Source organism: Helobdella robusta (genome assembly GCF_000326865.2).
Source record: "Helobdella robusta unplaced genomic scaffold HELROscaffold_18, whole genome shotgun sequence".
NCBI classification, from domain to species: domain Eukaryota; kingdom Metazoa; phylum Annelida; class Clitellata; order Rhynchobdellida; family Glossiphoniidae; genus Helobdella; species Helobdella robusta.
In genome coordinates this window covers 2,614,831-2,631,518 of record NW_008703981.1, presented here as the reverse complement: position 1 = coordinate 2,631,518, position 16,688 = coordinate 2,614,831, and the positions used below count along the sequence as shown (strand labels likewise).

The window sequence follows — 16,688 nt, the reverse complement described above, 5'->3', positions numbered from 1 at the left end:
TATTGATTGATTGAATGAACGAACAAATGAATGAATAAATAGTTTTTAATTTACGTTTAAAAGATTGAAAAATATTAAGGGAAACATATGTATCTATAGGTACAACTATGATGAAACATGAAAAGTCAGGATGGGACAACAACAACAACAACAGCAACAACAACAACAACATCAACATCAACAACAACAACAACAACAACAACAAATATCTACTCCAATTGCAACAATTTCAACAGCATTTTCAACATCAGTTTAATATCAACCAACAACAACAACAACAGCAGCAGCACTTACTTCCATGCCAACAACAACAACAGCAACAACTTCAAATACAAAAACTTTTTTATCCTAAAAAACAGTTTCTATTTTTTCAACAACCGTCTCTACTGCAGCCACAACAGCCACAACAACCACACAATGTGGCAAGCGTCGTCAAACAACAACTGCTAACACACCCACACCCACAACAACAGCAGCAGAACGATGATAAACACCAAACTCAGCACATATTTCCCGACCAACAAGAACAACATCAACATCAGCTAATCACAACAACCAAACTAAAAAAACGAAAACACCCTAACAAAGACGCTGCTCAAAACGCGGCGATATCTCATTCAATAGCGAAAAAATCGAAACGCGACGCCAACAACAACACCGCCACAGCCACAACAACAACAACAGCAACAGCTGCCACCAACAACGACACCACAACAACCACAACAGCAAACAACAACGCGCAGCACGTCTGCAAAATCTGCGATAAAATATTCACAAACGTCTACAGACTGAAGAGGCACGCTCTAAGTCACGACGACAACGAGAAATTACGTCGTTTCCCATGCCCTGAGTGCAAGAAAGCCTTCAAATTCAAGCACCACCTGAAGGAACACGTTCGCATACACACTGGGGAGAAGCCCTTCGAGTGTCGCAACTGCGGCAAGCGTTTCAGCCATTCCGGTAGCTTCAGTAGCCACACGACTTCGAAAAAATGCTACAAGAATAATAATCTCGGTAGTTATGCTAGCAGTAATAATAATAATAATAACAATAATAATAATAATAACATCAGTAGCAGCGTTAATGGTCTTAACATTAGTAACTTCATCAGCGTTTCTTGTAGGAAAGTTGACGACGACGACGATGGTGGTGGTTGTGGCGATGGTGGTGGCGACGGTGTCGCTATCAATTTAACGTCCGCCGACGACGAAAGCTTTAATAATAATATTAACAACAACAATAATAATAACAATAACAATAATACTCAATATATCGGCAAATTTCAAAATCATGAAATGGGTAAAACGAGCAAAGCAGAGAAAAAATACAGCATGGTCAACAACATCAACAACACAAACAACAACAACAAGAACAACAGCAACGCTATATCGTTAACAAAAAATGACGTCATCAACAACAACAACAGCGGCAAGTCTAACATGTTCGGTCTGTTACCAGCAAGTAACACCTTGTTTCCAAATAACCAGGCTCTCATGCCTTATATAGAACATTGGAAAGAGATGCTAAACAACTACAACATCAACAACAACAACAACTACAACATCATCAACAACAACATCAACAGTTTCAAAAACATCAACAACAATGTTGACAAATACAATAACGTCGTTCTCAGTTATAATTGCAAACAAATTTGTAATAATGGCGATAATAATAATAATAATAATAATAATAATAATGATGATGATGATGATGATATTGATGATGATGATGATAATAATAATAATAATAACAATAATAATAACGATGATAATGATGATGATAACAATAACTGCGATTCAACAGCGCCAGACAATGATAATAATAATAACAACAACAACTACAATAATAACAAAAACATCAATATTGATCATGGTAATGATGACGATGATGATGACGACGACGATGACGACGATGATGACGATGACGATTTCGCAACCAACAACAGCAACAACAACAACAACAACAACTACAGTTTTAACGACGCTACGGACAAAAACATCTGTGACGTCATTAACAACAATAATAATAACAACAACAACAACAAAGAGGTCCATTCCAGTAACGATAATTACGATGTAGAAACGTCATCGGTGACTCTCAAAAGCGGAGAAGATGAGAGAAATAACAACAACAACAACAACAACGACAATAATAATAACAATAAAAATAATAATAACAACAATAATAACAATAACAAAACACCTCAGCAAATGGACTATGACGACGAAGATGATGACGATGGCAATGATAAGAAAAATGACGGACTCGAAGATAATGACAATGATGAAACTGACAGCGAGATTTATGAAAATGATGTCGCTGGAAGCGCCGACGGTGGTCTAGCGACTAAGACCTCAACAAATACCGACAAAGAAGCAACGTTATGTAACAGTGGACAACTACAGCAGCTGCAGCAGCAGAAGCCGCCACAACAACTGCAATTTGTGAAAAATGAAAGTTATGAAGATTCTAACCAATTTAGTCTTCTGCAACTAAACAAGGCGGTAACTAGCTACAACAACAACAACAACAACAACAACAACAACAACAACAACAACAACATTTCTGTCTCAAGTGAAAACGATTCAGCTACAGTCGAAAATAAAAGGCTAACGCCAGTCAAAGAGGAAGAAAACAGCAACAACTACAACAACTCAAACGACAACAACATCAACATCAACAACAGCAAACAATGCAGATCGCGAACAACGTACACCTCCGAGCAGCTGCAGATCATGAGAGACCACTTCCAGAACATCAGCCAGCACCCCACCAAAACTGAACTTCACTTACTGGCGGACAAAATTAGCGCACCTGTCGAAAGGATTAAAATTTGGTTTCAAAACGTTAGACAGAGGGAGAAGAGACACAAGAAACAGCCAGCAGGCGCCAGTAACACCGACAATGACTACAACGACGACGACGAAGATGACAGCAACATCAACGGCAGCAAACACAGCAGCTTCAACAAAGATGCCAGCGATGACGTCAACAACAGTTACAACGCTGCCAACAATGATCCAATTAATCTGGATGACGGAAACAAAAGGGACAACAACGAAAAGGGTTTATCGTTCAAGAAGTTTCAACATTCGCCAGAACATACTCATCTTCCCATCAACTACTCCACATCTGGACAGCCACAGCAGCCACAACAGTCACAGCTGCTACCTGGAAACATTCAACCTCGATCTTTCGATAATTTCCTTCCCAACTACATCAAAGATTTTTTCAGCATACCTCGTACCACAAACTTGGACAGCCAACAAAATAACCCAACACCTAACTTCTCTGGCTTTGGTCACATGAGCCCTTCTATATCATCAGAAGACAACATTCGCAACATTCAGGACATAGTAATTCGCAATCAGTACATCCCTCACCCATTCAACCAGCTGACCTACCGACTGCAGCTCGCCGAACAATTACAACGTGGTGGTTATTTCAATTCCAATCTTTTCCCGTCGTCTTCTTCATCTTTCGCCTGGCCCACCAATCAAAATATTCTTTCTCTAAATCCACCAAATGTCAGATCGGAGGGAGGTGATATCTGCTCACATTTCAACCCATCAATGTTCCCACCAACTCTTCTACCTCCAGCTCATTCCAATCATTTCAAAGACCACTTCAACGTTAAGCGTGAGAACTGCGACGAAATTTTTCAAGCTCATTTCTCAAATCAACCTAAACTGCCATTGATTGCATCGTTTAACGACGCGCCATCCAACAATGTTGATGACGACGGAGAAATGAAATCTGACATTCTCGATGCTTGCAGCAACACTCCGATCAACCTGACGATGACGTCATCAGCTGAAGATGTGGACGCTCTTGATCTGTCTATTCAGAAACCTCTGAGGTCTGATCACTTTTCATCAAATTCTGATCATCCTGAAAGTCATTTTGCTAATCGAAACAGTCTGTCGAGTACTAGCAGCGATATCATCGATCCGGTTACAGTTACAGACGACACGAACCTCAGCCTCCATCCAACACAATCAGAGCAGCAGGCGACACAAGATGCGATGAACGAGACAAGCCAGCAGCAGCAGCAGCAACAACAACAACAACAACAACAACGACAGCTCTCAACATTTAAAGTTGAGTTACCGACAAATTTCAACGCCAATCCTAGATTTTCTCTCTACGATCCCTTCAACTATCATCATCATCATCTCCAACTACAACAGCAGCAACAGCAGCAGAAGCATTTCCTATCTCTTCCAAGCTATCCGCCTTATCAAACCTTCATCAATAATAATAATGATAATGATAATAACAACAACAACAGCCTGTCGAATGCACACAGACTGAAAACTTGTCCAGCACTAAGTCAGCCTTCTAAGCTCGTTGAGTCAAACCATGACGATGATAACAACAACAACAACAATAACAATAATAATAACAATAATAACAACAACAACAACAGAAAACGCGTTCATAACAGCAACGACGACGACGACGAAGTTGCGGATCTCAAAAAAGTGAGCAACAGTTCCTACCAAGATTACAACTGCCCTGTTTTAATCTGACCCCGGAGTATCCGCAAATTATAGATGCAGGGGGGGGGGGGGGGTAATAACTTTCACCATAGGCCCCCGCCATAAAATAAATTTACAATAACGAATAAATTAAACTTTTTTAATTAAATTTAACATCAAAAGACTATAATTAATAAACATGAACGATGAAAAATAATAAAAACAAATAATAATTCTTTAGTTTAAAAAAGTAGGATCGCGATGTAAGTCGACAACAACAACAATAGCAGCAACAGTAGCAACAGAAGCAGCTGACATCAGCTACAGTCGCTACCATCCATCAACATCAAAACCAACAACTGATTCAACGAGTAACAACAATTTTAATGCTAATATTATCTCTATCTCTATTACTAACGCTTATAATTAAATAATTATGGTATCGCTACTGCCACTACTATTACTACTGCTGCTGCTTCTGCTACTACCCCGGCTATATCAAAGTTTTATTTAAAAGCTGCAGAAAAGATAAGAATTGATGAAGAAAAATATTTAAAAAAAACTCAAAGAATTCACCGCTAAATCAACGTTGAGATTGTCAGAAACATTCTGGCGATCAAACGACTCCAGAAGTTCACTTCAAAAATCTTCATCATCTCTCGATGGAAAAAGTCTCGACAAAATAATTGATTGAATAATAATCAGCTAATTAATTATCATAATTAAATGGTTATTTTATTGATTGATTAATTAGTGATTGATTAATTAAGTTATTAATTAAACTTAGCTAATGCTTTAAGTGTTTTTTAATTATTTCGTTTTTTGAAAATTAGTTAAGCGCTCTCTCCGATGAATGTAAAGAAATTTTTTTTACAAAAATAATAATTTTGATAAATAATTATGTTGATAAGAATAATTATTACTATAATTACTATTGTTATTAATTATTTTCTGTTTAAATTATTATGAGTTACGTAAGTTTTTAAGATCCGATATTATTAATTAGTGGTCTCGAAACATTCGTCATGAAATTAATTTTATCTTAATTTTTCAAAAATAACAGAACAAAATGAAAGATTTCGAACAATTCATCATCAGCAAGAGCAGCAGTGGCAACTACAACAACGACAACGGCAGCTACAGCAGCCGCAACAACAGCTACCACAAAATTTTCATCGACGATATCAACATTCACATCAACAAAACCATCAGCAACAGCGTCTACAACAACCCCGACAACAACGGTCAAAAAAATCCTACCACTGCAGACCATGCGACTTGACCTTTGACACCGCGACAGCCCTGACGGGCCACAACAAGCAGCACCACCGAATTTATGCCTGCCCTACATGCGGTAAAAAGTTCATAAAGAGCCACCACCTAAAAACCCACATCAACATCCACACGGGTTCGAAGCCCTTCATTTGCAAACAATGCGGGGCTAAGTATGGCAACTCTGGTACTTTGAGTACCCATAAAAAAAGTGTGGTCAGGAGGTAGACTGGGATTTGCCATTACTCCCACCGCAACAGCAGAAGCAGCAAGAGCAGCGGCTATAGTCACAACAACGACAACATCATCTAGAACAGCCACAATAACTACAACAGCGACTATTGCATCAATGTAAACAACAACAACAACATTAACAATCATAATAATACATGATAGTAATAATAACGACAACAATACTAACAGTTAAAATCGTAAAATTGTAAATAACAATGAATTTTTTCTCAAATTTGAAAACCCACGTTTCAAGCAATATATATCTTTTATTTATTTATTATCTTTATTGCTTTTTCTTTTTATTTTTTTTTCTAATTTTAAAACAAGTATCGCGACACCTCAGTTTGCGTTTCTCGGTTACAATAATCGAGTTGTGCTATCATGAACCTTATTCGGCAGGCAGGCTACTGGCGAGTCTCATGAGAGACGAAATTTACGCCTGGCTTATGGCGGGCAACTGTCTACCACACACACACACACACACACACACACACACACACACACACACACACACACACACACAGATATATATATATATATATATATATATATATATATATATATATATATTTATATATGAAATTTCCTGGTTACACTTTCACACGGACAATTATATTACAGTATTAATAAACACTTTCACACGGACAATTATATTACAGTAATAATAATAATAATAATTATAATCGAATCATTATTGCGTGTGCCTATGATATATAACTTATTTCTGGAGACATCACTTTCACATCTGGTTCATATTTCACAGTATGTATAGCTTTATATAGTGTTTTTTTAGTTTATCCATCTTTATTGTTTGTGTTCATCTATTTATTTTTTTTTTAGTTTTTTTTTTCAACCAATTATATGTTTGTTTCATTGAGTAATCGTTCATCCATTCATTCATTTACTTGTTCAATCATTTATTCATTTGATAACATTTAATTGACCTATATCATGATATATTGTTAGTATTGTATATATAGTATTATATGGGTAGTATTTTCAGTATATGTGTATATAAATTTATTATTAATGTGTTAGCGTAAATTTTTTAGTTAATTTTAGTATATTTTCTATTTGTATATCTTTAGTTTATACATAGTTTATGTTATTCAATGTTATAGACATATGTATGTATGCATGTATAAATATCTCTGTGTATGTTTGTTTGTGTATTTATGTGTATATGCGTGTATGCGCGCGCATGTGTGTGTATGTGTGTGTGTATGTATGTGCGCGATTTTAGCATATGAAATATTTTACAAGCCTTATTATTATTAATATTATTATCAAACCCGTTACTATTTTTAGTAGTAGTTACTATAAATAGAAATTATATATATACACATATATATATATTTAATAATTAGTTAATTAATTAATTGATTAATTAATCTATCAATTAATTAATTATTATTTATGTTTACTTTGATAAAAAAAAAACTTAATGATTAATCAAACGGTCGAAACTTTCACTTGTGAGAACTTTTACTATATAGGTATTTTGCATGTTTTCAGAACGTTTTTATTGCTTTATATGACATCCATCTAGTATTATCTTTTTTAGTATTTTAGTATTTTTTTCATTTTTATTTCTATAGCTTTCTTTTTTGGAGACATCATTCAGTATTATTAGTTATTTATCTGGTGGTATTGTTTTACCGTCTGGTAATGAATCATTTGCAATATTTTAACATTTTCTATTTTATATTATCTACAGACTCTCACTGACACCTACACACACACATACACGCCCACAAACACATACACACACACCTACACTCAAATACATACACACACGTACATGCCCTTACACACACACACACACACACATATATACACACACATACTATTATACTTTTCAGCATTTTACCGCATTTAATTTTATCTTTGTCAACTAGCATTTGGCTATCAGTATTAAAACACTATATTCTTCCCACACATATACCATACTGCTGTAAAAACCATTGCAATTTATGTAAAACGCTTTTTCAGGCTTTTTTTTACACACATACAGCCACACATACACACACACACTCAAACAAACATACACACAAACAAACAAACAAACACACACACACAAATACGTATATTTTTTCTAATTATTTTCAGTTTTCCTATCAAACTTCAACGTTCTACAAGCTTCGGTTCCTTTTTTTCTCTCTGTTAATTTTATTCATTGAGTCGTTCGTTTCTGTTTAAAATTAGTATGTTACCGTGTATCATATACAATATGTGAGTGTGTGTGTGTGTTTGTGCGTGTGTGGTGTATATGTGTGTGCGTGTCTACGTCATTACCTTCGCGTCTATCTATCAATCTTTCACAAAGGCATTTTATGGCTACTGTCAAGTTATTCAGTCCTTTCGTTCACATTATATCGAATGATTTTGAAATAAAAAAGAGACGAAAAATTATTATTAAACCTCATTTCTTAACGAACATAACAAGTACTTAACTATTAAAACGGTAACACTTGTTTTTAAAAAAAATAACTTTTCAAACTATAAAACCTACAAAAATATTTTTAAGTCCACTTTCTATAAAAAACAAAACCACATCACCTACATGAAGACCTCGAAAGACCAAACCAAGGGCTCACCCTTTTCTTCGGGGTAAACAAAATTGGTCCAATTAAAATTCTGGCACTGTTGAGACTGCGGATGTTCTTGGAGGTGCTCATTTTTCAGCCATTTCAATTCCTTCAGCAGCTGCAGTTTCTTCTGAAGTTCATTTTCAATCGTGACCGGTAGGCTGTGTTTCACGCTTACGTCATCTTCCTTCTTCTCTTCTGTTAGCTTTCCAACGCTAGCGTTTTTGAAGCGAGAACGAAGATCCGGTTTTTCCGTTATGTTGACCACCAACTGACCAACTGATAAATTTTGTTTGGCAAATTTATTTTTAGCTTCTAACTTATCCAACGTCAAATTTGGGATGTAATCAACTTTCGCGAAGGGAAGAGTTGCAGAGGCGGCTGTTTTTTCTTCATCTCGATCCATCTTCCTCCAAATGGCGTAGAGGTTCTGACAGCAGAGCCTCGTGCTTCCTCGCTTGCTCAGAGCGCAGAACCTCCCGACCGAATCGAACATGTCCATGAGACAGGGTCTGCCAGTTAGGTGGATGCAATCGTCGTCCAACTCTTCATTTCTGGTCTTGGCAATCTCCTCTCCTTCTAAATTATTCAACCAGCCGAGAATCATTCGACACTTCTCACCTCCATCACTTTCCATGTCGCCAGCATTCACAAATTCATCCGCATCGTCGTCGATCCCTTCGGCAGCCTGCCTCAATTTCAACTCATCCAACCCCGTTAGATTCATCGTCGTTGCCGTCAATTTTCTAAGGAAGCCTGCAGAATTTTTATTTTTTATGTCGGCGGTGCGCAGAGTTCTTTTAATTATATCCATCCTTTCTATCACCATCTTCTTGTAAGGACATTTCTTTGCCAGGTTCTCTTCTTTCGGACAGTGACAATCGCGATAATGACGAGGATTTATATTGAAAGGAACGTAATAAGTGGCTGTCAAAATCTCAGGAGGTCGGGAATTCGGAAATGAGTTAAATCTGGAAAACATGGGATCTTCTAACAGACTGTAAACTGTGAATTCCGTCATGGGAAGAGGTTCCGGTGGTGTCTGTATGCAGGTGTCTGGTACTGGAATCCCGTTCTTTATTATGGAGTTAAATTTTGTGATTGGGATAAGGTATGGGACTTGATTTTCCACGTCCAACAACCAGGGCGGAGTCTCTTTTTTGATTGACACTCCGCCTCGGCACAGCATGTAATGCCTGTTGGCGTCGTTGTTTGAAAGGTTTGTAGCAATTCAATTCATGTCAATTTCAATCTATTAATTAATTCCTTTGTATTTTTTTAATTTAATATTTATTCAATTTTACACCGTAAAAATTAAAAATTGCAACGAATTTAATAGTTTAAACTAAAAATTCAACAAATTCATAAAACTAACTGATCGTTAGCATGTTCCGGATCATAATCCTCAACATTGGGAAGGTACTCCCCGGGTCTTCCTTGCTGTTCAATAGTGAACTGATCCACTCCCAGCTGGGTAGGATGGAATGGTGGCCGGTAGCGATAGAGATCGTAAAGACATTGACAGGTTTGCACCAACTCCTTGATGACAGCGTTAGTAAATTGTTGAGGGGTGTAGAGCCGTTGGAAGTATTCAGGGTGGTCGACCATCAGCATGAAATCAAAAGTGCTTTTTCTCTTCTGAAACTTTTTCTTCGGCTTAGCGACGAGTAACTCGCCGATCATTTGAACGTCCGGTTCGAACTCGCTCAATCGTTTGTTGATGTATAGATCTTCAAGACGCACCTCTGCCGATTCCAAATCTTCCTCCGTAAAAATTGGTGGAATCGTCAAGTCAACTTTTTCCTCGTGATCAGTGTAGTTGCTGTACTTGAGATGCGACGGCCACATGCTGTATATTAAACTTTCTTCAACGTTTTTATCCAACTCTGAAAAGGGGTTCGAATCTTTGGAAGACGACCTGGAAGATTGGTAGGGTTCCGCAAGCATCGTACCAGTCGACTGATCACTGATTCCAGAAAAAACCTCACTCTCGTTGTATTTATAATCTTCATCCTCATCCTCTTCGCCATTTTCTTTTTCCTCTTCCGCCATCTCAGCAGCCAATAGGAGCGCACGTTCCTTTTCCTTCTTGGCTTCCCTGGCTTGCTTGATGGCCAGCAGGGCCGCCATTATCCTGTTCCTCCATTCCTCATAGTCAGCAACGATTGGGATGTTCAGAAGTTTCCACAGAGATGGTATGTACTCGTTGTACATGAACACGCTGCTGTAGTGCGTCTGACATCTGGAGGGCAAAAAAAGTTTTGAGATTATTTCTAGACTAGTGCTTCAATGAAATGTGAGTCGCAGCGCAGCGATGCAGTCGTACCTGACGGCATCTTCGTAAACAGTGACCTCTGGAGTTTTGTACATGGCGCGTAGCACGCGGCAGACACTCGACGAGTTGTAATCGTAAGTGGTCGGCGGGCGGTTTGCCTGGACACCGAACCGATAGTAGAAATCCGATTCTGCCGTGACAATAACGGATCTCGCTACTTTCGGCCTTCTCAGTGGCTCAATGCAGGAGATCGGAGATGATATAAACTCCTTACTGTCCTCATGGTATTTAGCGAAGATGGCGTCGTATGTTGAACTGTTCACCACGTCCATCTTATTCTACACGAGGTCATTTTTAATGAGATTTTTAATTTTTTTCATATCAAACTTGCGCATAAATGACAAAAACATACCCTTATCATTTTCAATTTTTTATACTTCTCTAGTTTCTCGCAAAGGCCTTGCAGAGGTTTAACGCTGTTCAGACCCCCGTAGACCCAAGGGTGGCTCAGTGCTTCCAGAGCCGTCATCCGCTTAGCCCCGTCCAGATTGACTAGGTGCTCTAAAAAGTCCTGCATGGAAGCCATTTTGAATGAATGAATGGATAGATGGGAGGATGAAAAAATGAACGATTGAGGGATGAATGAGTGAATGAATGAATGATTGATTGATTGACAGAATGAATGATCGATGGATGCATGCATGCATGCATGCATGCAATAAAAATGGAATGTAATAGAAGTGTCGCTTTATCTTTAAACCATCTTGAATTCACGAAAACTTTATTGTTCTGTTTTTTGGCCTAATCGCAATCTTCGTCATAATCGTCTTCATCATCATCGTCCCCATCATCAAATTACCACAACCGTGTTAGCCGCCACCCACCATTCCATACATCACCATCACCATCGACGTGACATTAAAATTGTGACGTCAAACTTTGGTGGTGAAGTTGATGTTCTTGACGTCATCATAGTTCAGTTTGGCTCTGAAGAGTTTCGTGAAAGAGCCTTTACAACTGTGGTCGAAGAACGGAATGCTTCCAGATAAGCTGCATCAATGATAGATGGATGAGCGAATGGATGAATGAATGAACGAACGAATGAATGAAAGAGTAAATAAATGAATTAATTAATTAACTAACTTATTGAATAAAGACAAACTACCAAAACCAAAAGAAATCATACTTACAAGAAATAAGTCACCAATCCTACCGACCACAGATCGGCGCTGAAATCAACTTTTGTGCTTCGTAAAATTTCAGGAGCTAATTAATTTATTAATTAACCAATCAATCAATCAATTAAAAAACTAATTAATTCCTCTCGCCAACTAAAAGTTTAATTAGCCATTAAATTAATTATAACCAGTAAAAGCCAAGTTAGCAGAAAGTAAGGAGGCGTGAACTTCGTCGGTAACCAAACTACCCATATAACTATTATCTGAGGAATAAATTATTATAATTATCATTATTATCTATATTTGCATTTATTATTATTAACATTATTTTTTTAATATGTTATTATTATTAATAATTTTATAAATAATTCTCTCTACCGAGCTTGTAAACTAGATTCCCGTTCTCCATAATACATACGATGTTGTCTGGCTGGGGTCGAGATAATAATAATAATAGCAATAACAAATAATAATAATAATAATTTTTATTTTAGTATTAATTATTAATATTAATATTGTTTTGTTTTTTTTTAATTTATTACAGCTGACGTACGTTCACGCATCTGTGGAATATTTTCTTGCTGTGGAGGTACTGTCGCGAATATTAATGATATAATAATAATAATAATAAAAAGAAGAAGAAGACGAATAAGAAGAAGAAGAAGAAGAAGAAGAAAAAGAAGATTAAGAAAAAGAAAAAGAAGAAGAAGAAGAAGCAGAAGAAAAAGAAGAAAAAGAAGAAAAAGAAAAAGAAAAAGAAGAAGAAGAAAAATAACAATAACGATGATGAAGATGATGACGACGACGACGATTGTAATAATGTTAAGAATGATAATGAACGTTATGATAGTATTGATGATTATGACGCTGATGCTATGATGATGATGATGATGTGATGATGGTGGTGGTGATGATGATAACGTAAAACTGACAGCTAAGGCTTCCAATACACTTTTAATCATCTTCGAAACGTCTCTCTCACTATATGATTTCATGTCAATGAAACTAAATGAAAATTATTATTATTAATTATTATTATTATTTGTTGTTATTATTATTGTTGTTATTAATTACTATTATTGTTATTTATTAATATTGTTCGGTACCAATTATTTTTAAACATTAATGAACGCAATCATCTAATCATTGCGTCAATTAATCTTAATAATCTAATTAATCTAATTAATTGAGAGAAAGAAAGAGAGAGAGAGAGAGAGAGAGAGAGAGAGAAAAGGAAGAGAGAAAATTATGAAACAACAATAATAAAATAATAACAATAATAACCAGTTCAATACACCCATGTAGTACGGGTCAGTTACAACGAACAATGCCTCGTTCGTTTCGTAAATCTCTTTGATCTTTATCTTCATTTTAAAATCATTTTATTGGTAATTAGGTAAAAAAGTGAAAGTGCAGAGAGAGAAAAGGAAAGAAAAGAGAAAAAAAGGGAGAGAGAGAGAGTGGAAGAGAGAGAAGGCTAGAATTACTTTTACCAAATTAGGATGAGTAAGAGTTAGGAATCTCGACAAATTTCTCTTCTTTCTCGGATTTAAAACCTGAAGTTAGTAGGAGGAACTCATTCAATCCGAGTTATATCATTTGTTTGTTCGTTCGTTCTTCATTCGTTCTTTCGTTTATTCCTTCATTCATTTGTTCATTCATTCATTCCTTCATTCATCCACTCCAGAAAGACCGTACAATTTTGATGATGACTTTGATGTAGAAAATCCTCTCGGTTGATTTCTCCATGCAGTGGAATGTTCGGAAGAAATGCTGACGGTAGAAGCACATTAGGTTACTGTGAAAGAAAGGAATTTATATTAAAAAAGCATCAAATTCATAACATTTTTCAACATTTTGAAGTTATATATTTATAAAATTGGTAATTGGATGTTAATTGATCAATTTTATTTCACTAATTTAACGAATTTATCAATTAATTCTGTCGTAAACTCGACTCAGACCTGCCAACTTCAGCCAGGAACCAGTAGTTTGATTCGACATTCTCCTTCTGAATGCTATCAGTGAACCAATAATAATGCTTTTGCTTGCTAAATTAGTGAAAATTAAAGTGTATTTCATTATTTTAAATAAAAATTAAGTTATTTTGTAATACCAATTAGGAATTAATAAGAATAAGAACTGACTGGGATGTTGTTTTCTCCGTCATCTTTAGAGTTGTATGTTTTCTATTATGATGTCAAAAAAGCGAATATAAATTGACAGTTTTTAACATTTAAAAAAACTAGATGTAAATTATTAAATACAAATTTGTATTAAAAATGAATTAATATGAAATATATATTTTAGTAATGTTAGTAAAAGTTATAAAATAGTTTTTTGTTATATCTTCTATTAATAATATAGCTGTGGATAAATTTAACAGTCGTTACAGCTGTGTATTAGTCGAACCTCAAGGTTATAGCAATGGCGTTGTCTACTTTGAGGTAGGATCAAATTTTCTAATTATTTCTATATTTTATGCTATTTTAAAGTCAAACATTAAAATAATTAAACTTTTATTTTATAGAAATTCAATTTTTTACCGGTTTTTTCATATTTATAAGTGTGCAACAATCCGTAACCTTTCAGAATGTCACTCTTTGAAAATTAAAAAAAATTTTTAAACTTAACTTTTAAATTAAAACTTAACAGCTTCACTAACTTATTAATTCACAAATCATACAAATTTGTTCAAATTTGTAGACTTTCTCTCTTCAACAATGGTCTGTTCATTCGCCAGTCGTACATTGTGGCAACTATGTTAGTAAAAATAAAGTTTTCTCTTTTTTAGTTTTAGAATCTCATTTTCATTGGTTTGTTAATTAATTTTAATTTTTAATTTATTTAAATGAAGATTGGAATTATAAAAATAAATCAGAGATTGAAATAATAAATTAACTAAGATAAGATTCATGAGATTGTCATTTCTCATTTGTTCATTAAATTAAAGATATTTTAGGCTTTTTCATTTTTAAATATGTTAGTGAATAATCTTTTTTTGTCTAATTAGGGCAACCAAAATTCCCCCACCATCCAACAACACTACCAAGTCAGCTTTCAATGAAATGCAAAGATTTTGGGATAAGAACTTAGCACTTGGTAGGCCAAATTCTCCATGGGTCATTTATAGGTAATATAAATAAATAAATGAATAAATTATGTTAATTTTTCCTGCTACTTGTTTTTAAACATTTTTTTTGGTTTCTTTCTCTTATATAATCTTGTGAAAAAAACAATAAAAATATTTTTTAAAATATTTTTAAAATTAATTTTAAAATTTTAGACCCCATCTCCCGATGATTACATCCTTCTGCCATCGTGTGACTGGCATTGCTATGGGTGTTGGTCGGTTTATCTATTATCTTTTTGCATTTTAATTTTATCATTTTATCTTTAATTCATAATAAGTTTTTATTATTTTTCATTTTGGCATATTTTCATAAATTTATTCTATTTATTATAGATTTGTTTTTCAATCTCTACAGTTTTCTACGCTTTTTCGATTGGAGTGTTTCTGGCTCCGGGCGATTTCCCAAGTTACGTGGAGTTTGTGAAGAATCTCCAGCTTCCTCAACTTTTCCTGTTCCCAGCCAAAACCATAGTGGCATTCCCTCTTGTCTACCATTACATCAATGGTATCAGACATCTGGTAAGTAGCAGTTATGGTGGTGGTTTTGTTAATTTTTTCCAATTTTATGTCAATTTTTTTAGGAAAGTATGTGTATGTAACCAATGATCAGAATTTGTAAATAAATTCTATTTATACTCTACTATCTCCATAATCTTATCTTTCTCTCATACACATTCATTTACACATTAATCTACACCATCTATCTATCCACTAACTAGCATACTAACTAACCCTAATTAACCAAACGACCAATCACAGACCTGGGATGCAGGACACGGGTTCGAGCTGAAGACCCAGTACAAGTCAGGAGCCATCATCATGACCTCCTCCATTTTAATCTCTGCTCTCCTGGCATCAATTGCCTACTGGTAGATTAGTGGAAGGAAGGAACGAAATGAAAGAATAAAATAATCCCCAGGAGAGAGAGAGTGATACATTTTTTTGAGGGGTCCTTTTTTACTAAAAAAAATGTTGGGGAGGAACTTTCTGATTGTTTTAGTAGAAATTGTATGTATATGTATGTGTATGTATATAACAAATGTTTAGACATTATACATGATTATCTATGAAAAATATTAGTTAAGATGAATCTTTTGTTACTTTTACACGTTTTGTTTTGCTCTGTCTTTTGATTTTTTGTGATTTTTTTTCATTTTCAGCCCAAAAAATTTTCATGTTTTTTTTCTTAAGTAAGCAAAAAGTTTAATTTAATTTTGTTATCATTGATGAAATGTTCTCATAGTGTGTGTTATCAATCAATCAATTAATTAATTATTATTGGTTAAATTTAAAGTAGTATTTAATACCTACATTTGCTTACGTGATCTTCAATTCAAAATTGTACACAATTGGTAGTTGTTAATCATCATTCTCCATAGCTTCAGTTTCGTTGATGTTTGTTCTTCTTCTGTTCTTTTCTCTAATCACATGGTTTGTTAACATTGAAAGGAAGAACTGCTAAGTTTGTTTGTTAATTTAAATTTTAGAGTTTACACATAATAATATGTAGTTTTAGGCGAAATG

At 35.0% G+C, this 16,688-nt stretch overlaps 3 protein-coding genes across 3 annotated transcripts; 2 read left to right on the top strand and 1 right to left on the bottom strand.

Moving 5' to 3' along the window:
* Positions 1–836: 836 nt before the first annotated feature.
* On the top strand, positions 837–5,984 carry HELRODRAFT_76683 (hypothetical protein; the record flags this gene model as incomplete). Its single annotated transcript, XM_009016471.1, has 2 exons — positions 837–969; positions 5,785–5,984. Coding segments are annotated over 2 exons (333 nt in total), but the record flags the coding sequence as incomplete, so codon positions are not given.
* Positions 5,985–8,549: 2,565 nt separating this feature from the next.
* On the bottom strand, positions 8,550–11,439 carry HELRODRAFT_170671 (hypothetical protein; the record flags this gene model as incomplete). Its single annotated transcript, XM_009016470.1, has 4 exons — positions 8,550–9,774; positions 9,954–10,820; positions 10,905–11,191; positions 11,266–11,439. 4 exons carry the CDS (start codon positions 11,437–11,439, stop codon positions 8,550–8,552), a joined length of 2,553 nt encoding a protein of 850 aa, XP_009014718.1.
* A 3,645-nt stretch (positions 11,440–15,084) lies between these two features.
* On the top strand, positions 15,085–16,037 carry HELRODRAFT_76590 (hypothetical protein; the record flags this gene model as incomplete). Its single annotated transcript, XM_009016469.1, has 4 exons — positions 15,085–15,164; positions 15,318–15,379; positions 15,520–15,683; positions 15,924–16,037. Coding segments are annotated over 4 exons (420 nt in total), but the record flags the coding sequence as incomplete, so codon positions are not given.
* Positions 16,038–16,688: the final 651 nt, after the last annotated feature.